Source organism: Hydra vulgaris, chromosome 08, assembly GCF_038396675.1.
Source record: "Hydra vulgaris chromosome 08, alternate assembly HydraT2T_AEP".
Classification (NCBI taxonomy): Eukaryota; Metazoa; Cnidaria; class Hydrozoa; order Anthoathecata; family Hydridae; genus Hydra; species Hydra vulgaris.
The window spans coordinates 27,904,254-27,928,270 of NC_088927.1; the positions used below are offsets into that span (position 1 = coordinate 27,904,254).

Below are 24,017 nucleotides of genomic sequence, written 5' to 3' on the forward strand. Positions count from 1 at the left end.
ATTCAACTGTGATTAAAAATGTTTTTTATGAAGACAACAATGTAAACTTTTATCATTATGATATATATTTATTTTTACATTTTAAAAACTTTACTTACTTTTAACAATAGGTTTATTTGTTGGCAATGGTGATACTTAAAAGAAAAAGAAATATTTTTTTGCTATATAAAATAAGAAAACCAAAATTATAAAATAATTAAAATAAAGTAGTTTTGCTATTGTATAAACTTTGAAATGACGACAAAAAAATGTTTCTACGTTAAGCTAGTATTACAAAAATCGAAAGTTTAAAAAATATTTATAGTTTTTTTCAAGTAAAATCTTGTTTAATGTCCACCAGAAACATATCACTGATTCATTTGAAGTATAGCTCAACACTTGACAAATATAAATAAGAAGCTTAGGATAGCTTAAGCATAGATTTTAGGGCTTTATTTAGGATTTTTTTTCTGTTGCTTAGACATTCCTAAGATCTACAATTATCATTAACTCTTGAAATATGCATTTTTAAAATGTTTTATGTATTTAAACAACACATTATAGTTATATCAAATGAAAAAAGATAAAATTTGGAGAAAAAAAGAGTCCAAAAACTAAATTTTGACATTTTACTTCAAAACCAGTGTTTTTTTAGTAGTCTACCACCTTAATGAAGAGTATAAAGTATCAACATAAAACTTAGTACATAGACAATCCTTTACAAAGCAGATTCAAATTAAAAAACTTTTTTAGAGCACAAAAACTATATATAAACTGATTTGTGGTCATTTAACTGTTAAAATAGTGATGTCACCTTATCTGATTTTTTTTTGCATATTTATAATATTCAATTTTTAAAATTTTTTTATAATATACTTCACATTTTCTAATAAAATCACTTTAAAAAACAATATCAAGCAAATCACAATATCAATAACAAGCCTGCATCATTGTAAAGTATGGATATGAAGAACAATTATTAGAAAGATTATACAACTTCCTCATATACATGCTTGAAAGGTAATTAAATTTCATTTTATTTACCAATCATAAATGACCATATTAAACACAAGGCTACTAAAAATTTGCACAAAATTTGAACGTTTAAAACTTGAAAACAAATTCAAATATTTTGGCAGTTCAAAGTTTAATATATATTCACTAGACATTCTTATTTTATAATCTGATACTGATTTTGGGAATTAAAATTATATTAAAAAAATGGATGGAATTAAAGAAAGCGACAAACAAAAGCTTATTGAAAACTTCTATTTAGATAACATAGACAAAGGGAAAGCATTTAAGTCCATAATTTTATGCAAATGAAAGTTGCAAGGCAAACAATTTATAATATTATTAAAAGAGTTGATGACAATATTGACCTAAAAAGAAAGTTGGGAAGCGGTAGAAAACCATACAAAATGGACATAAGAAATATTATTTCACTCATTAACAAAGCTGAAAATAAAGTTGGTATCTCCCAGAGAAAACTTGCATTAAAATATGGAGTTCATAGGTTATGTTTATAAAATTTTTAACATGCATGGACTTAATTATTTCAAAAGAAAGAAACCACCAGAAAGCTCTGAAACTCAAATAATCAAACAAAAACAACAACTGTTAAAACTTTCGAAAACTTTTTTCCAACCGTCAAATAAGTTTGAAATTATTATGGATGACAAGTCCTATTTTACATTGATCAGCCAAAACACAAATGATGGTTTTTATAGTCAAGATAAAGAAAAAACTGAAAATAAAATTAAATATAAGTTTAAATCAATGTTTCAAGCAAAAGCTTTAGTATGGATTGCAATCAGTAGATTTGGTAAATCAAAGCCTTTCTTAGCAATTAAGAATAATGCCATTGATACAAAAATATATTCCAAAATACATTGAAAAGAAACTTGTTCCCTTCATCAATTCCCATCACAAAAATATAAAATATATATTTTGACCTGATGGTGCAAGCTCTCATTATGCAAAGCTAACAATTGAAACTTATAAGAAGTTTAATATAATCTATGTTTCTAAGGATAATCCACCAAATGTACCGCAATTAAGGACTGTTGAGACATTTTGGGCTCATCTAAATTAGAGAGTCTATTTCAATGATTTCAATGCAAAAAATCTTAAACACCTGAAAAAGAAAATTCAACTTTAGTTACGAGATTTCAGTCCAGAATATTTTGAAAACCTTCTTTGCTCGCTTAAGACTAAAATTATGGGACACTTTCAGTTATAAGATCTACTTTTGCTATTCTTACTTATTTGATCAGTTGTGAAACAATAATATAATTTAAATGACAATTATAAGCAATTCTTTTTTGTGCAAATTTTTAGTAACCTTGTGTTAACAACAATTAATTAAGAGTTAATATCAAATTCCCGTACAGTTACTAAAAATCGGTCAAAACTTTATGGTTTTGCACTGAGAATGCCAACTGTGTGGGATACATCCAACCTATATGGAATAAAAGTACAATACCTCAAGAGCAAAAAGTTTGAAAAATTAAATCAGACTATTAAGTCTAAGTAAAAAATCGATTTTTTACCTCTACAAGATAAAATTATATATATACTGATACCAGAAATATATACTGATACCAGAAAATTCAAATAGGGAAGACAGGTCCCTTGATTTCCAAAGTTATATATTCCAAAGAATTATATCCCAAATCTATCTAATTGGGTGCATCGAACTGACTAGAAAAATATCATTGGACATGTGCGATGATATTTTTTTAAAGTTTTAGAAAGTTAAAACAAGGTTAACTCATTGTTTCATGCCTGAATTTGATTGAGCCTGCTTTATTGCCAATTACCAAAGCATTCTTGATAAGTATCATTTCCATCAGTGCTTATATACTTTATAATACTTTTGTAAGCAGTTCAACTGTTAAAGTACTATCTTTTACAGCTTGCTGTAAAAGTTAGCACTTCAAGAGATAATATTGTATCATACATCAAACAAAAACAAAATAAGCATCGCCACATGGAATTATGGTTTACAAAATACATCGCCACATGGAATCATAGTTTACAAAAGCATAGCCATATGGAATCATGGTTTACAAAATACATCGCCACATGGAATCATAGTTTACAAAAGCATAGCCATATGGAATCATGGTTTACAAAATACATCGCCACATAGAATCATGGTTTACAAAAGAATCGCTACATGGAATCATGCATACCTCTGTCTCCTGGAGGTCATCTACATATTGAAAGCATATTGTTAGGTAAAGTTAGTTTCTTGGATAGCTCATCAATGTGAAAGTTCAATGAAAAATTGCAGTCAATCAACTAAGATATTTAATAACTTCTCAAACCAAGATATTTAATAACTCTCAAAGGATGTAGCCATTTGTTATTAATTTTGATTTTAATTTTAACATTTTTTGTCAAAATAGTACTTTTTTGAAGATGAAAAAAAATTTGATTTAGATTTTTTGGTGTTAAGACATATTAGGTTTAAAATATTTGAAAATCTACACATAGGTAAAGTTAAATCTAAAAATCTTTCTAGTTGGGCCTTGACTTCTAGACTGGAATCTCTTATGAGATGTAATCAAGCTTTTAAGAAGTCAGACATTGTCCTCAAAAAATCTAAGATGTTTTAAAATGTTGTACATAAGTCAATTTCATCTTTAAAAAGTTTCTTATTTTCAAAGGACTTAGTACATAAATCAAAGCCCCTTAAATATGAAAAATAGATAAGCTTTTTGAAAAATTGTTTTATCACAATATCTCTGTCTAAAATTATGGCCCTTTTTCTTGTCTTGTGAGAGTCATAAAAATAGTCATAGCATAAAAAAGAACCACAAAGCTGTAAAAAAAATTTGCAAATTTTGCATTATTGCAATTGTTTTGTGATGGTTTAAAAATTGCTCAGCTATAAAAAAGAAAATTGAAAAATAAATAAAATTCAAAAGAAAAATAATAGTTTAAAACTAAAAAAATTAAACTAACGGGTGATGCGGAAGTTATCGGACAAATCCTAATTTCATTATTTGAGCATAATAATTAGTTTTTGTGGTTTTATGCATAGACATAAACGTTCTATAAGATATAAACTTCATTATTTGAAACACAATTATTTAAAATGAGGCTAAATGCAGCTCAACGAGAATTATTTTGAAAGCGACTAAAAATGTTTTTTGTAAATAAACCTAATATAAAATTAAAAAAAATCACAAATCATTTTGAAAAGGAAGAATTTGTTCGAAGTACAATATATGATAACCTAAAGAGACTTGAAACTGTTCAATTGTTTTCTGATAGAAAGCACCCTGGTCGTCCGACATCTTGGACTAGAGAAATGAAAGCCGAATTAACGAGACTTGTCAACAATCGAAAAGGGGTCAGTCAGAGATAAATAGGTATTAAATTCGGTGTGAATCAATCGACAATTGGTCGTCAGTTAAAAGAATAGAATAATAAATATAGAAAACGCAAAAGACTCCAAAATACACTATAGAACAACAAATAAAGGGCAAAGAAAAGAAGCAGGAAACTAGTTAACCAACTCTATAACACAAAATTGCTTCCAGTCATCGATGACAAAAAATACTTTTGTTTTGCAGGGGACAACATGCCTGGAAATTCTGGATACTACACAAACAACAAAAAGACATGCCCAGAAAGTGTTCGTTTTATAGGAAAAGAGAAATTTCCAAAAAAATTAATGTGGATAGCCATATATGACTGTGGTATGTCCAAGCCATTGTTTCGCACTTCCAAGGCTGTAGCGATCAATTCATCAATCTATATTAATGAATGTTTAGAAAAACGATTTCTTCCATTTATTCACAAGTATCATGGAGACTTTAACTATTTATTTTGGTCATTTAGCAAGTTCTCATTATTCTAAAGATTCTCTAAATTGGATGGACCAATATGTCTATTTCGTTGATAAAGAATCCAATCCCCCAAATGTGCCTCAAGCACGACCAATTGAAAATTTTTGGGGACATTTGGCACTGAAGGTTTACGAGGGAGATTGGCAAGCTTCAACAGAGCAAGTTTTGATTGATCGCATTAAACTAAAACTACAAGAAATTGATTTAAACTTTTTACAGTCGCATATGAAAGGCGCCAGAGCAAAATTGAGATCAATTGCAGATGGTGGTGATTTTTCATATAAAAAATAATATATTTTTATTAAAAGATAAATGCTTTATTTAAAAAAAATATAATAATAGTTTGTTTTTTTATTTATAAATAAGTTATTGATGCTTTTATTTTGTCCGATAACTTCCGCATCACCCGTTATTTTCAAAAATATTTTTCTTTCATTAAATGCTTCAAATCTCAAAATATTTTTCAACAGCATCAACGCATATTTTTATTTTTATAAATTATATATTACAATATTTATATATAGTATACATGCTATAAGCAAAAGTTTTTATTTGTAAAGAAAGTGTTATAATTTTGCAAATGAACTTTATTTTTCAGTGTGAAACTAAAGGTTACATTTGCATTTTGCTTTACAAATTTTCAAAATATTCCGATAAATATACCAAAAATTTTTCTGGTAAATTTTACATTAGCAACACAACCAGTATTTAATGTATAGTAAATGAATGATATACAAAGTATTATAAATTTTTTACTAGTCTCAGGTATTAACCCCTGGTAAATCTTTTAAATTTGCCAGGGCCATGGCCAGGTATTTGTAAAAGTCATATTTAGTTTTTACATTTACAGGTTTGTAAGAAGTTCCTAATAGCCAGGGCCGGGGCTCAATAAAACATTAACAATTTTCCTACAACATTTCTCTGACTCTTCACCACTTATTTGCAGGATTTTTAGGGAACATTTACAAACCATTTTTGTAGATCCCCTTTATCAGCTGCTTTTGTATACTAATTATTTTTTTTTTACTAATTGCAATCTGAAAAATTTAGCAATCATCTTAACATGCATTTGTTGTTTAGGTGAAGAGGCATATGCATCTCCAGAAAGAAGCATATACATCTCCAGAAGCAGCTAAAAAAAAGATTTCCTACTTAAAAAGGTATTTTTTTAAAGTTTAATGTCAATTTTACGCTTGTAAAGGTTTTCCGACAATTTATTTTATGAAAAGAAATGAGCATCATTACATATATCTCAAAATTTTATTAATAAAAAACAGTAATAAAAACAATTCAAATATCATATCCAAGACATTATATGAAAACCAGATCATATAAAAAAACTGTATAATATTATAAGATCATTCAAATAGTGGTTGAATTTGATAAGTGACAATTTTCTTATATTGAATTACCCTTAATCTAGTTAAAAACTTACTTGGTACAACTATGGTCTTATTTTTTTTAGGCGGACCTATGAAGAAAATAAAAAAACATTTTTAGTCAAACAAAAAACAATAACATTGTATTATCAATAACTTGTTAATTATATAAGTTAATTGTAAAATTAATAAACTTAAAGAAGTTCTTAATAAAAAGACAAAGAGATTTATGAATGCTCAGAACAAGATTGTTTAATTCCTGGCTCCAACCCTCGGAATTAGGAAAAATGAGGTTGGCAATAACTATTTGATACAAAGTTCAAACCATAAAACATAGAAAAGAAGTCGGCAAATTTTTGCCGACCTCAATTACTTTCAGGTCGGCAGTTAGGTCAGCATTGCTGAATGCCGAACCTAATTCCAAGGGTTGTAGCTCTCAGTATGCTTTTTAATTATTCAGTTTTATTTAATTATTTTTACATTTTTGTTTTATCAAATGGTTTATTTAGGGTTTAGCCCAGTGGAGGGCACATACATCAACTTACTTAAATAGGGAGAAAATGCAGTGAGTGTACACACATTGACTGACTTAAATAGGGAGAACATGCAGGGACTGAACATGCAGGGACTGCACATACATCGACTGACATAAATATGGAGGACATGCAAGAAGTGCTTCTACATCGAATAAAGGTTTTGGTTTGGGCAGGCAATCACTCAAATTATAAAGTTTTAAATTTTCTCCTGTCTTGTATATTAACATTAAAAAAAAACAATGTTTTAATTTTATGGGAAAAATTCTAATTATTAATTTAATTAAAAAATTACAAGACCAACAAAATTTATTGTCAACCTCTTTTTTTGGTCAGCATCAGGTTGGCACAAAATTTTTAACACCATAACATTAAAAAAATTACTTTGGCAAAAAATGCAAACCGCAGACACTTTAAGGTTGGCAGTAAGATCCACATGGCTGAATGATGATATAAAATAGATTTAAAGATGTAAAAATCATGTAAAAATGTAAAGATGATGTAAATATGACATAAAGATGTAAAGATGATGTAAAGATGATGTAAAAATAAAAATAAGATGCAAAGATTTAAGGATAATGTAAGGGTGTAAAAATGATGTAAAGATTTTGTGAAGATGTAAAGATGATGTATTATTTATTGAGCAACTTAATAGTATTAATAGTCTAAATAAATTATCATTTGTGTCCATTTGTTCAGAACTCAAAGCAGCAATTAAACCCTTGTTTATAGTGAGTTCATGATGAGAAAGTTCTTGTTCTTAGTGAATTCATGGCAAGAAAGAGTCTCTTTTAGCATTTCTTTCATAAGTGAATATAGTTAAATCTAACGCATATTTTTTAAAATTATGTTAAATTTATATTTTATTAACAGTTTTAGAGTATATAACTTTTCAACTTTTTTACAAATAAGTTGAGTTCCTGTAAGAAAAGGGGTATATAATATGTATATATAATATCTATAGAACTATCGAATTGTTTTGTTTTGCATTTAAAAAATAGAAACCTTAAAAAAAACAAGATAAAAGCTTCCCAAGTGGTTAAACTAATAGAAAACTACTAGAAACTTCAAAAAAAGGCCTTAAAAAGTACACTTTTAAATTAAATATCATGTTTATAATAAAACATTGTGTTAAAAATGCATTATATTAGGTAAAGAAAAGTTAAAAATTACACAAAAAATATATCTAAAAATATCACAGTAATAAGCAAATTTGAAGGTTTTATAGCTACTTTACCGCTTTACATAGAAAGTTTAAAATTACTTGATATCACAGTAATAAGCAAACTTGAGGGTTTCATAGCTACTTTACATAGATTTTTATATAGAGACAACTAGATATAGTCAAATATTCTGTTTATCTGATTTATTAATAGACTATCATATTATTTCTAAATCTTTTTTTAAGATACTCAAAAACTTTTAAGAAATGTATTATCAGACATTTAAGAAAATGTCTGGTAATACATTACTTGAATCATTTTTTAGATATGTATTGAATATTGAAAATGTATTAAACCAATGTATTAAACTTTTTTCAAAATGTATTAAAATGTATTAAACCAATGTATTGAACTTTTTTCGAAGTTGATGATAATGCTCTCTTTAAATTTTTCGTAAGTTACACTCCATTTTTTTGGTATTTTATGATGTGTAATTCTAAGTAATTGTCAATTATGTTTTAAATTGACTAAATTATATAGTTCAGTATATTATTTAAATGAAAACTTTAACGGAAAAATCTATTACTTTTTTAAATGTTTCTTTTACTTTATTTTAATTTGGTAAACTTAACATTTGTTTTTGTTTATATTTAAACAAACAATTATATGTTAATTATTAAGTTGACCTTGAAGAAATTTGGGTTAGTATTTTGAATTTTTTTTTTTACTTTGTTATAACTCATATCCCATTGATGTTTGTTTTTAAATATTTAAAAAAATAATTGTTAAATTAAAAAACAACTGTCATTGTTGATTTGTAAGTCTATTTTAACATTTGTTGGTTGAAATTAACATCACTCATTGTTTTAATTTAAATATATCTATGTATATATATTTGAATATATACATAAAACAAAACAAACAAAAAACAATGATTTTCATTTATTTGACTAATTTTTTATTTACTAGTCAAGAAAGAAACGTCATAATAGCAGAGCTAACCAAGACAAGTTCCCTTTGTACCAAAGTACTACTCATATGCTGAGTAGGCGGAGCCGGGTTTCGAACCTCCAATCCTGCTGCTACAGTTAATAATTATTCCGAACTTTTAGCACTTTTAGCACTTTTAGCTTTAAACAACTGAGCTATCCCAGTTCAATGTGTAATTCATAGTGTGTATTCTATATATTACTAATGTACACTGGATTTTTAGATGTTTGAGTTTTGGCACTTACAGGCATTGTACAAACTCCAAACTTTTGTATGTTTATGCTTATATCAAAAAATAATGTTTTGCAAAGAATTAGGGTGATTGGAGCTTGGGAACTAAAAACCCCTAATTTTTGGGCTAACCCAGTCCTTAATGTGGGAGCAACAAGTTTACAAAATATTTTCTTTACTATTTTTATCTAAATTCATATTCATCAACAAGTTTCAAGTTTCATGCAATAATCTTTTAGTGTTCATTTTTTATGACCCTGCAATGCAATTCGTTGCGAGTCAGGCTATTTGTCAGTCGATGTAGCAGCACTTTGTTGCAAGTCAGGCTATAAGATAGTCGATGTAGCAACACTCCGCGCATGATTCACAGTAAAAAAAATAAAGATAAACATTTTATTAAAAAAAGTAAAAATAAAAACATTTTATTAAAAAAAATAAAAATAAAAACATTGTTTATATTGTTAAAAACATTCAGAATGTTTTTAAAAACATTCTGGTCAATTAAATTTTCGTTTTTGCGTTTTTTTTTTAAAAACGATTAGTTTGTAATTAAATTAATGGTTTTTACTTTCTGACAACACGCAAATGTTGGACGAAAGTCAAAAGTAATTAAAAGTGACGTATTTGTTGGCATAAGAATCATTTTTTTCCTTCCGTACTACCAAATGCAACAAACTATATATATATATATATATATATATATATATATATATATATATATATACGCATGTATGTATGTATGTATATATATATATACATATATATATATATATATATATATATATATATATATATATATATATATATATATATATATATATATATACATATATATATATATACACTCCTGTCCATAAGTCCTGTCCTTTGGAAGCACCTATCGCAATGACAGATATTAAGAGAAAAATGTGTGTTTTGATTTGTGACTTTAATAAAACAAATCGATAATTTTATGTTCTTTTATAAGTTTTAAAGAAAGAAAAAAAATAGTATCAAAAATTATAACTAAAATAAAATGTTTTTATTTAAATCATCTTTTCGTAAAAATGGCCACCTTTTGCTTTGACTATTGCTTGGCAGATACGTGGCATGCGATCAATCAATTTTTTAAAATATTCCTTATCAATATTTTTCCATTTGTTTAGGATTGCCTCCAAAAGATAATTTTTACCCCTTGGTGGAGTTTTTCGGACTTAATCTAAATGATCCCACAATAACTCAATTGGGTTACAATCAGGACTCTGCGGTGACCAAGTCATGAACTTCAACAAGCATTCCTTTTGATTTTCATTTAAATATTGCTTAACCGGATAATCTTTCATTAACTTTTAAAAACAGAAAAAAAAAATCTTCTAACACACTCAGCTTAAAAGTTTATAATACTAATAATGAGAATAGGCAAAATAAAAAGTAATCTTATTCAAAAAAAAAATATATATATATATATATTTATCTTTATATATATACATAATTTATGTTATATATTCATCATAACATATATATTATATATAGCGGGTGATTCATAAGCCTATGCAAAACTTTAAATTTAAGTTACTTTACTAGCTTTATCATATTAAATATTGTTTATTAAATAAAAATAAACTTTAATTATTGCAAAATTAAAATATTATATAATGCTCTAAGGGCGGTGGTCATCCATTTTACGAAGTTTATATTTTACCTTTTCCAACATTGTAATAAAGAATATTTAAAAAATTTATACGTCTGATCAATTGATGATTTGATTTTGCAGACCAATCTCTAGAGTTGCAAAAAAAAACGTTTTTTTTTAATTGTGTTTTTTTTGCAAAAAAAACATGTTTTTTTTGTGTTTTTTTTGTTTTTTATAGTTTTTTTTGTTTTTTTAAATTAAAAAAAATTATTTACTTTTATTTAATTTCTATTTTTATTATAAATGTAATACAATATATAATAGTAACATGATATATGATAAATATATAGTACATCACTTGAAAAATTTATTTTTAATTAACAAAAGATTCTGTATTCTGGCTTTCTTGTTCATTAAGGTCTTCTATTGTAAAGTCAAATCCGTATTCTTCAGAGTCACTTGATACCTGACTCTAAACTCTGTGAAGTACCATTGTTCAGAAAAAATTCTTGGCTTTGACTTGTTGATGATTCTGCATTACATTTTAGATTTTTGAGTTGTAAATTATGTGATATAAATACTAATTTTGAAGCTCTGTCATTTGTTAATCTATTCCGTTTATGATTGTGGATCAAAGATTGTCTACTAAATGATCTTTCGACTGCAGCACTTGTTGGTGGAAGAAATAAAATTTTACTTGCAATATTTGATAGTATTGGAGCACAAGAACAACATATTCCCTTCCACCAACTTACAGGAGATGAATGTTTTACTGAAGCCCATATAAAAGGTTTTGCAAAAAGTCCTTCATTTGATCTATAATCAGCTATCTCACCCAAAATTTTGTCATCACATTCTTTAATAGAAGAATCCATTTTTCCTAATTTATATAGCATTTCAATGGCATCAATCTAAAGAAGATGTTTTAAATAAGGCATCTTAATTCATTTTAAATATAATTTCCTTTTTTTTCAATTAATTTAAATGAGGATTAAATTCTGAAAATACTCACCATTTCATCTCCAGAGATATGACATCCTTTATAACGTGGATCCACTAAATTTGCAGCAAGATGAATGTTTCGAATGTGAAATTTCCTTCTTTTGGCAATTATTTCCATCATAGCATTTTCCTCGCTTTTTAGAATTGGACTGCAAAGGATATTGTCCTGAAAAGACTTTTCTAAATCTGAAAATGTTTTTGCAACAATGGAGAGACTTAATTTATCTCCTTCAACTGCTGCAATGGCTATGGCTATTGGTTTTAATAACTTGATAAACCCATCCACTTTATCCCAGAACACTTCTGACAACAATAGGTTTTGAATAGGCTTAGCAAGAGATTTTGCTTCATCATCAATAGCTAATCCCCGTAGTGCTAATCTGTTGTTATGAAGACTTTCCATACAATGTATAATTGAAGCCCATCTGAATAATATATTTATTTATAATTAAATATTTATTTGCCTAATGTTATTTCCATACTAAGTATTATGATTTATAATGTAATATAAATTTTTTAAAAATTTATAATAATACTTTTTATGTTTTATTTCTTATGTTTTTATGTTTAATTTTATTATAAAATTAATTTTTAATAAACCTAGTTGTTACTGGAAGCTTTAGTGATTGTTGAATGATTTGTCCTGATTTCTGCTGATGTTGTTTTACCAAAGCTGATAAAATTTGAGAGTTCTTTATCCCTTTTACCACCATTGTGCAATTTCTTTAGGAATCTGCTATTGATTTCAAGTTACTCGCATCAGTAAAAATTAAATTTAAGGTATGTGCCAGGCATCCATAAGGATATATGTGAGGAAATTCAGTAACTATTAGTTGCCATGTTTTTTTCATATTGGCTGCATTATCAGTACAAACACCAAGAACTTTCATTGGTCCAACATCGCATATTATTTTTTTAACTATATTTGCCACATATTCGCCAGTATGACTTTCTGCGCCTAAATAAAGAGTTATACGTTTAATAATTATAATAAACTATAAAAATTTAAATATTTTTGAAAAACTTTACAACTTTGGAGAATATAAAATAAAACTTGCTATCTGACAATTCTGAAGACATGATAACTAAAATTAATTTAAAAAGACAACCTGTTTCTATGCTGGTCCAAAATATAGGTTAAGGTACCGTTACAACAAAATTAATAATTCCTTCATTTCTGTAAATAGTAAAATCTATCTTTATTACTGATTTTTATTATTTATGAATTATACACATGAAGTTAGAATGCACCTAAATTATATATGTGTAGCTTACATTGTTACATAATTTTGTTATATAACGTTTAAAAGTATCTAGGTATTGGATACTCCTATACTAGTGCACAAATCAGAACATAGATAAATAGTCCTACTATTTTAAATCATATTTTCCTTGCCTGATATTGCTCCACCCATCACACAAAATTGCTACACTTAAAGCAGTTCCCACAAGTTCTTTAACGGTAGTTGAGGTTTCATTATAAACCCTTTCAAGTAGGGAATTAGACAACATATCACGGCTAGGTAATTTAAATGCAGGTCTCAATTTTGCAAAGCTGTCTATCCAAAGTTTATTTTTAAAAACTCTTAATGAGCACCCAGTACCATAGACAGCGCATGCTAAATCCATTTGCGATTCATCCTGTAAAAACATGAAATTTACAAAAATTGTTATTACAAAAATTACTTATGTACTAAATAAAGTTTGCTAAATATTTGAAAGTATTAAATATTCTAAATATAATTCTTACTATTTGTTTATTAGTCATTTTGTCCGAGAAAATGTAGGATGCAATTTTATTTTTCTGAGGTGTGAATGGAACTCTTGTTGAAGAATGCAATTGTTTCAAGGGAGGCTTATCTGAATTGGTTTTATTTGGCTTACAGTCTCCAAACTTAGGGGTTGTAGACCTACTTTGGTTTCCACAACAGCTTGGGGTTCGAAAGAAGGACTCAATTGGAATTTGCAATATAGCAGATGATAAACATATTTTTTCCTTTTTTCCATACATTAAATAGGTAAGTTTTCAGGAATATCTTCTTCCATCATTAGTTCAGTTTGAACTTTCTTTTGTTTAAAAGGCATATCGTTCAAATATTTGTTTTTTATTTGATCTCCACATTTCATACATTTTGCAATGTGCTCGGTCATTCGAGTGCCATTTTTTGATAGCTTTTAGCTGCAAAATTTGCATATAACTTGTTGAATTTTAAAACCTCCAGATTCTAAAGGTGCCTCATTGAATAATGTAGCTACAAAACATTTCTTTCTGCCTGGCATTTTTTTTTTTAGATTTCTTTTTTTTTTTTAAATAAATATAAACAATATTTTTAAAATTGTTTAATATTAAGTTTTTTTCATTAGTTATACAAACTTAGTTATTGTGTTATTTTTATTTACTTGAATACTTTTTGAATAAATAAAATTTTAGCTATCTAATTGCAATTTGAATAAACATTTGAAAAAAATGATTTAAATTTTCTAAACTCAAATGAATCCAAGATAAAAAAAACTTATAAAAAACAAAATTAAATCTTCAAAATAAACCAAACTATTTCAATTTTAAATTCCAATAAGTAAAACTAGATAAAATTTCAATTTTAAACTCTGTTTAAAATTGAAATATATAAAATAAAGAAATAAACTATTAAAATTTTACAAAAGTAATAAACAAAAGTAAATAAAACATTAAAGTAAATTTTATATAACTGTTGGTTCATTTTTGTATTTTGCAATGCAGTGATATTTCATTCATTTTTATGAATGAAATAACACTGCTGAAATAACATTTTTATTTCATTCATTCAGTAGTGTTATACTTACAATTAACTAGTAGTTACTAGTATAGTTTTTTTGAGATATATTAAAAAAATTACTTAATTTTTTTTTTAATATTTAATACTGTTTTTTTTTTAAATATGCATTTTATTTAATAGAAAACATTCATTTTTTGAAGGTTTAATGCCTCTGAAACTGTTTCAAGTATTATTAATATCTTAAATTTAATAAATACTAAAAAAATAAAAAATAAAAAAAAACTATAAAAAACAGTTTTTAAGAAGAAAACAACCGTTTTTTTTGGGTTGCAACACTATAAATTTGTAAGAAATATTATATAGGGTAAAATACATTACATTTAATAAAAAACATGTATATTTTGAAGGTTTACTGACACTGTAACTTTTTAAAGGATAATTGATATATAAAATTTTATGGACACCTAAAAAAAACCAAAAAAAACCATTAAAAACATGTTTTTAGGACAGGCCTGTTTTTTTTGCAAAAAAAACGTGTTTTTTATAAAAAAAACAAGCATGTTTTTTTTGAGTTGCAAATTTTTTAATTGTATGGGTTTGAGGAACATTTGGAAGATATCATCCTTGACATTACTAGCATTCATTTTGATGACCTCATTTGCATAATGAGCACTAGCTAAGTCTAGCCAAAATATTTGTGTTCATTATACATTGATTTAATAATGGAAATTAATTTATGTCTTTTTGTTTTCTTATTATTATTACTTTTTAGGTCTTTAGGATTTATGGATATAGAGCTTAGGATTGATTGAAATAGGTATAACTTCTATAAACAGAGATACCATTTTTGGAAATCGCTACCAAGACTTATACCTTTGGTTAAAATTTTAATTTTTTTTTGTATTTATTATCTTCACTTTTATAATCAGTATAAAAATAATTATTACCTGCAATTACAAACCTAATTAACCTAAATAACCTAATTAACCTAAATAACAAAAATAATTATTACCTGTAATTAAATGTAATTACATTTACCTATTTCACTTTAACTGAAATATCATTCATTAATTAAATAATTATTTTTTTTCTAAAAAAAGATTATGTTGCTAACTTTCTTGAGACAATTTTTTGCACATTGTTTTTGACATATTAACAGTGCTTTTACTTTTTTTCTCTATTGAATTCCTTTTTCTTTTAAATATCGACTTACTGTATTTTGTGAAATAATAAATTTCTTAGCTTCAGTTCTCTGACTTTTTCTATCTGTTTTTTTAAAGATTTTACAAGTCTCTTGACTTTACCAGGCTCTAGTTTGACAGGGCAGCCACTTCTTGGTAAATCCTCAGTTGTAGAAAAACGTTTATATTTTTTAATTATCTAATAACTTATTCTTTCAGGTATTTTTTCATATTTTAAGTGTTTAACAGTCATACTTTTATTACCGCTAACAACATTTAAAAAGTAGTATAGTGGTAGTAGTATATTTTGTTACAACAAAAGTAAAAATAATTGACAAAATACGAGTCATAGATTGTCAGATAACAGTTAGTTTTTGTGAAGCTCATATTGCAACTTTCAGGAAAGCTGTGAGCTGTAGTAACATTAGAGCTTATCGAGGCTCGCTTTAAAACTGTTGACAGTTGAAGAACCGATTACTTTATCTGGTAACATGTTCCATGCATTGGCAATGCGATTGTTAAAAAAGTGGAAACAAGCTAAATTATTGCTGTACTTTTCACAGTGAAATCTTTCTCTGTGATTTGCTCTTGGTGGAATTGTGATGAGAGGAAAGTGCCAGTTGACTATGTTGATGTTATTAATAATTTTATGTTTTTGAATGAGGTCACCTCAATTACGATGTTCAACAAGAGAAGATAGGCCAAGTTGTAAACATCTGGACTTGTAGTCTAACTTTTTCAGTTTGTCTGGTATTTTTGTGGCTCTGCGCTGTATTAATTCAATAGGGCTGGAATTGCAAACTCAAGTAAAGGACGGATGTAGGTGGAGCAGAGTTGTTTCCATAAAAAGCATCACGAGATTGGAAAGTGTGTTTTAGGATGCCTAGCATTTGATTTGCTTTATATGAGGCAATGATGGATTAAGTTTCTACTTTAAGATCATTGGTAATTTAAATTCCCAAGTCATGCTCAGAGGTGGTTGCTTTCAATGTAGTTTGAGTTGTTATTGAACAAGGGCCTAATTCCTACATTGAGTACTTGAAAGGAGTTAATTTTTTTGGCCAAAGCGGATGATCTTGCATTTCTTTGCGCTTATCTCCATGAGCCAAGATTCAGTCCAATGAACAATTTGGTCAATATCTGATTGGAGTTGAAGTTGAGCAGCAAGTGAGTTGACAATGCTTAGAATTTTAGTGTCATCAGGGTAGATCTCACAACTGTTTTCTTTGCTTATTATATCAGGCAGATCATTGATGAAAATTACGAATAAAATTAGACCCAAGACTGATCCTTGCGGAACTCCACTTGTCACAGGTAACCAATTCGATTGAGTGTCACCAAGGATAACTCGTTGAGACCTATTGAGTAGAAAAGCTTTTATCCAATTGAGAAGATTGCCTTCGATTCCGTACATTTTTAATTTGTAAAGCATTCGTTGATGTGGGACTTTGTTGAAAGCCCACATCAACGCCGTAATTCTGGATTTTAGCAAAATCCAGAATTACGACGTCAACTGGTAGCTTTCATGCTATTTTTCCAGTCAAGAAGTCCATTGTTTCAAGGAGATTTGTAATGCATGCTTTTTACTCTAAAAATCCATGTTGACTATTTGATAAAAGATTGTTTGATTTTAGATGCTGCATGATTGCCTTCTTAAATAATTTCTCCATTACTTTACATGAATTTGAGGTGAGGGATATTGGTCTGTAGTTTGATGGGTTGATTCTGGAGCCCTTCTTAAATAAAGGTGTTACATTTGCTTTGGACCATAAGCTTGGAACTTCACCATTTCAAAAGTCAAATGACTTTTGAAAGATGAAAGTGGAAAAAACATTGAGGTAGAATAAAAGCGTAAAACGTGAGAAGGTTTTCCACACCAAGTGATTTAGATATATCTAGTGCTGAGAGTTCCATTAGAGTGACCAGAGTATTGAAAGATATGCTATTGAAGATTGTGTTAGTTCTACGATCAAAACGGGGAAGATTGTTATTGGATGGCTCTTTGCTGGAAACTGATTGAAATTGATTGTTAAGTGAGTTGGCTATTGTAATTTTGTCAGAGCTGATGATCTCACTGGAATTGGTGATTCGCATAGATGAGATCTGATTTATTACAGAGCGTCTACTATTTATGCATGAAAACAGTCTTTTAGGGTCATGTTTATCATTGGCAAGGGCAATTTTGAAGGATTTCAGAGAAGAAAGAATTTTTTAACAAATTTTCTAGTTTCTCTATATTCCCCAACCAGGGATGTGATTTTCCATTTTGAACTGACGTTACAAACCCAGAGCAATTTTTTAAGACGAATAAGAGATAATAGTTCTTTTGTCATCCATAGTTGTTTTTTGGGGGATGGTTTGTTCGGCATACGAGGGATGAATTAGAGACAACATTCATTGTATTTGTTGAGCCAAAGTTGGTAACATTGTTCTACGTTTAAGCCTTTAAAAATAGATGACCAGTCAACCTTATTGAATTCTTTGTTGATTTTTTCGTAGTTACCAAGCTTGTATATAAATTTAGAGCTGTTGAAATGTGATAATTTTATACTGGAAGCCAGTTTGTAATGCCAGGTGATAGAGCAATGATATTGATCAGACAAACCGAGTGGAGGACCGATGTTGATTTCGCTAGCACGATATGGAGAGTCACATATGATGAGATCAAGAGTGTTTGTCATGGGGCAATTAGCAGGTTTGAAAGTAGGGACAGTGACAATTTGGTGAAAATGACAATCTTGAAAAAGAGAGACAATTGAAGAACTGAGACCAATTTTACTAGAGGAAAAGAATGAATTGGAAGTTCAAGTAATCTCTGGGAATTTTAAAATCACCGGCAATGATGATACCTTTGAATTTTTTAGTCAATATTAAAGTTTTGGCATGGAAAATAGCACTTGAAATCTCTGAGAAGGCTTTGATACCGGATCTATAAATCTAGGTCTATAAATGCAGCCGATTTTTAGAAATGGAGCAGATTTTTATTCAGAAGCTTTAGTTCAACCCATAATTGTTCTGAATAATTGTTCTGAATAGAAACAAAATTTTTGTGAAGTAGAGATTCCTCTATTTGGTTTGAGATGATTTTACTGTTTGTGTATATAGCTACACCTCCTCCGATTTGGTTGCGGCGGTCTGAACAATAGAGGTTGTAGTTCTGAAGAGAGGGAGTTGATTGGTCATTGAACCATGTCTCGGTGATAAAAATAATGTCAAAAGAATTGTTTTCTGCAAGTAAGGATAGTTTGATGAGTTTTATTGGATGGTTGCATTGGCGTAGAAGGGAGGTTTTTGCAAGGGAGGTTGCAAGGGAGGTTGCAAGGGAGGTTTTGCAAGGTTTTGCAAGGGAGGTTGCAAGGGAGGTTTTGCAAGGGAGGTTGCATTGGCGTAGAAGCACGAAAGATGAGATAATTTGATGGAAGAGCTGGCCTTTTTAAAGCATGTTGAACTAGTGAGATGTTGAGAGCGACTGAATGGCTTCAGCAGCTGATTTCCATTTGAAGAATGGGTTCCTCTCTTTTCCATTGATGTTGACTGTTTTGGATGTGTCAATTCATTTAATTTTTTCCTTGCGGATGACAAATCGAAAGGGTTTGTCAAGTAAATCTTTTGCCAACAATTCTGCTTTTTCTGTAGCATGCTTTTTGTTTAAATTGTTGAATGTTTCTTGTTCGAGTGGTGTACTGTCTGGGTGAATGTAGACAGATTTTAATTTGTCTATTAAGGCAAGTTGCTTTTCATTAAATAATAGATCATTGTGGTGCTCATTCGAGTCAAACTCAATGATGATCAATTCATTTGGTTCAGCTGCTATTGTAGTTAAACTGGTGGTATTGTTGATCTTTTTGTGGAATGCCCAACAACTTTACAACATTATAGTCAAGTTTTTTGAGCATATTTTGAACTGAATTTAGCTTCTGATTATTGTCAGAGGATTTGGGAAAACCTGCAACTATAGCTCTTTTTGATTTCGTTTCTACAATTTTGGCATTTTCGTTGACTGTTGTGATAATTGCTTTATTGGCTTCTGAACCGTGCTTGACTGCACTTGCCCAGTTAAGAGTTGTGGTCAAGCTCAGAGATGCTGACTTTGGCTGTTAAAAAAGATTTACTTTTAGAGTAGTATTTTCAGTTTCAAGAACAGATACGCGGGTGAGAAGTATGCTGACTGTGGCTATTAGTTTTGATATCGTAGCATCAAGCTTTTGAGAAGCAGATGAATGGATAAGTTGACCTAGGCCTGGCCAGTTGGCTGCTAGAGCTGCAAGTTGGTTGGTTGAATAAGGTGTAGTCATTATCACCAATGATTTACAAATTGCTCAACCTGATATTTTTTATTTGATAAGAGGGATACCACTCTGAATAACAGTGGATTACCTCTTGGTTGAGAACTTTTCGAACTTTTTATTCTTTCTTATTATATCTTATCAACACAAATACTTATTAACACAAATAGAACTTCCATGTATAGTAACTTACAATTCTCTTACTGATAGCTTCTTTTTCAGAACGTCCTATTTCACGTAAGCTTAAGATAAAAACTTAATAAAAAAAATTTTTTTTTATAAAAAAATCTGAAAAAAAAAATATTTAGTATAAGTTGCAATTACTTCAAGATATATATATAAAAAATATCTGCAAAGACTTATGAATACATATATACATATGTTTATATACAATAAATTAAAGTTGCTTTGTCCTTAGCGGAAAGTTTAAAATGTTAGAAGGAGAAATCCTGTATCTTTGGTATTATTTGGTATTATATAGCTATTATTTTTCACTATTGGCCTGATTGCTTTCAATTGTTTTTAAGTTTCAAACTATTAAAGCCAATACAGTTGCAGCAATGCGAGCCAAAATAGATGCTGCACCACCCTAATCTGTAACTGGTAAATAAGTGATTTGAAGTTTTCATAGATAATTGTTATTATGGATGTTTCCAAATATGTGTTCTTTTATCTGTTAAAGAAAATTACCCATGCAAAATTTATTTAAATGGTTTTTTTATTGTTTTTAATTTTAAGGATTTTTATTAAAAATTAACATTTTACAATATTATTTTATTATATAGTTTAAACTTATCTCAAGATAGTTAACTTTCAACTTTTACTGCAAAGACTATGTATTACAATTATGTCTAATTTAATATTGTTATTTTGTTTCTTTAGTTCTACCTTGGCGTATTAATTTACATCAGTGAGCGATCATAGTATGTCTACTTTTTAAACGTCTTTTAAATGTCTACTTTTTAAACTTTGTCTACGTTTTAATTGAGCAAATTTCAATCATTTGAAACTTACTATGTTGATCATTAGCTTATAGTTTAAAAAAAAATATAGTTTTTCGGTGAGAATATTTTTATCTGCTGGCCAAATTACAAAATTTGTTTGTTCTCTTAATTATTATGTTTTGTTATTTTGTGTAATAATAACGATCTTTTCTTTCAGATTTTGACTATTTTCTATAGAAAAACTGTTGCTTTTTCTATTTGCTCAAGAAAAGGCAACAACAATAGGTAAATTCATTTGTAGTGTTTATATGTGATGTCTCTACTTCATTTATCATATAATAATTTTTTCATTTTAGATTTGTGTTACAAAACTTTTTCAGCATATTCAGAAAAAATAGAGGCACTTTGGGTGTGGGCCCAAATTTGGGGCAAAGGCTCCCTTTTTGTTTTAAGAGGGAGAGTGAAATTTGATGAGAGAATCTATAAGTATTTTTGTAGTTTGTAACTAATTGTTAATTAATGATGTAGATACAGTTAAATGTTTTTGTAAAAGTATATTTTTCTTTATATATATTGTTTTGATATTTTGTATATATTAATTGTTAATAATAAAAAGTTGTTTTGTTGATGTTTTAAAATTAAAAAAAACATTTTTATTCGCAAATAAATTTTGTTAAAAGAATATATTTTGCTCCTTTTCCTTAACAATTAATCAGGCCTTGTCACGAGATTTCGCTGCGTAACAAAAACGCATAATGCTTTTCAAAGTAACTCAACTCAGCAAATATATTTTGTATTGTTTGAAGTTATATTGCGTCACGAGTGTATTTTTAAGTACCGCATTGTAATTAAAGTTATTATATAAACGCGTTAAAAATCATACAGACAGTTTTTTTTCCTCACTGTAACAAAAGTTGCAAATAAAATCTTAGTTCTTATTTGAAAAATCAAATTTTATTTTGAAAAAAATATTTTTTTCATGAAATGTAATATTTGTTTATTTTTTTATAATTTTACAGTTGGTTTTTGGTTATTTTATTAAGTGTTAATAAATTTTTTCTTATTTATTTTGTGAACTCTTTTTAATAATGTTTTTAAATATAGAGTTTTTTTTTATTTATCAGTTACCGATAACATATTCGTGATCATAATTTATTTTCATAAGTTAAACGATCGTCATTAAAACTTTACGTTATTGAATCAACAATAAACAAAATATCTTTTTAATAAAATATTTACATCAAAATAAATTGTGCATTTTTTAAAACTATTTTGACAAAAAATAACTTTTATATTTAAAAGGAATTTATATATTTAATTCCTTAAGATAAAACTTAAAACACTTTATTTTTTTTAACTAATTTTTAACAACAACAAAAAAATTATTAAACAAACTGTTTCTTTAACAAAAAATCTATTAGTTTACAATTGCGGTTAAATGCTTTTACTTACAACTTTATTTCTTCTGAATAAACGTCACGTTAACGACATCAAAAAATAATTTAAATATTCTAAAAGATAAAAGTTTTTGGGTAGCGCAAAACTGCTGAACGCGTAGGCAAATCGCCTTTTTGCAAGCAAAATGCGAGCTGCGTAACGCTTCTTAACAAGGCCTGATATATATATTAAAATATGGACATTTTATATTGGTGCAATACTGTTAACAATACTTAGCTAATATTAAGATAAGAATTGCAGCAACTTTGCATGCTACTAGGGTTGTCTTTGAATACACATTGATCTTTTAAGATTTGAACTTACATATTACAATAATGATAATGTCAGCTTCGTTATACAAACATTGATCAGCCACCTTTATCAAAATATGGCATTCTCTTGTTAGTCCAAAACTAATTATTTTACCAGAATTTATTATAATAATTGAACTTACAGAGCAGAATTAAGACGTGTTGTTTTCTAGGTATAATTAATCTGACCCTAATTCAGAGGGTTTATATAGGCGCATCAGGCCTGAGAATTAGAAGAACTTCTAAAAAATTTCCAACCTAAAACTGTTTTTTAAGTTGAATTAAACAATAAAAACAGTAAAATATCTAAATAACATTTTAGCCAATAAATTTACTATATATATATATATATAAATATATATACATATATATCAGGGGATATTTTTGACCATTTTTGACAGCATCGACTGTATTTAGGCGTGACCCAAATTAAAAATTAAGGACTTTTTTTATTTTTTTACATTTTATTACGGCAACTTTTTTTTATTTGTGAAAAAAAGCAGATATGGGACACCAGGCACTACTATGCTGACAGCTTAAAGGCACGCAGTGTGTCCATTATTTGTTCTTTTTTCCATCTTTGAAAGTATTTACCAAGACAGCATAAGCTGCATTTGACGAAGTGCATTTCATGCTTTTACCATATGGTTAGTGAAGAAATGCTTTCACTCTTTGCAACTTTTGACTACTTGCTTAGTTAATCATCAATTGTGCCCCCTCATAAGCAGGAATTCAATATTGATTACGCTTACACCTGTGGTACAACAAATTCTATTTTTTCAATACCGTGAACAGCCGTTGTAAGTCAGAGGATACGAACTTACAACTATATGTAAGGATATGACCTAAATGGATACAGAAAAAAAAAAAAAAAAGGAAAATGATAAAAACTAATTGCTGCCCCAACGTAAACCCTCAGTTAATGTAGCAATAGTTGAGTTGGCATATTTATTCATTTCAGTTTGTTAACCATATAGAAAGGCTGACATCAATACATTAGGGAAAATTTTACAAATTACATTAATTTGTTTTATGATATAAAAGGATTAAAAACAATTTGATTTTAAACGCTATAATAAAAAAATCTTTGTATTCTTTTAATGTTTTCTATTTTTTTAAATATGTTAAGAAGATAAAAAGTTGTTTTATCTACAGAAAAAAAGATTCCATAAATATGCTTAAGTTAAAAAACTCTGAGCAAAACTACTATAAACCTAATGAAAGACTCACAACCTGTAAAAAAAGGATGTTTTATAAAATAGATGTTTACGTTTTTAAGAACACAACAAGATTAGAAGAAACCTTTCAAGAAAATATTTAAAAGTTAAAAGCAAACAGTTTTGAAAACAAT

General features: G+C 28.0%; 1 protein-coding gene across 1 annotated transcript in view; it reads right to left on the reverse strand.

Moving 5' to 3' along the window:
• Positions 1-24,017, reverse strand: part of LOC136083199 (uncharacterized) — a 75,468-nt gene that overhangs the window by 7,414 nt on the left and 44,037 nt on the right. The window contains exon 10 of the mRNA XM_065802605.1: positions 6,277-6,312. Coding sequence (XP_065658677.1) covers positions 6,277-6,312 — 36 coding nt within the window. The remainder of the gene's footprint in view (positions 1-6,276; positions 6,313-24,017) is intronic.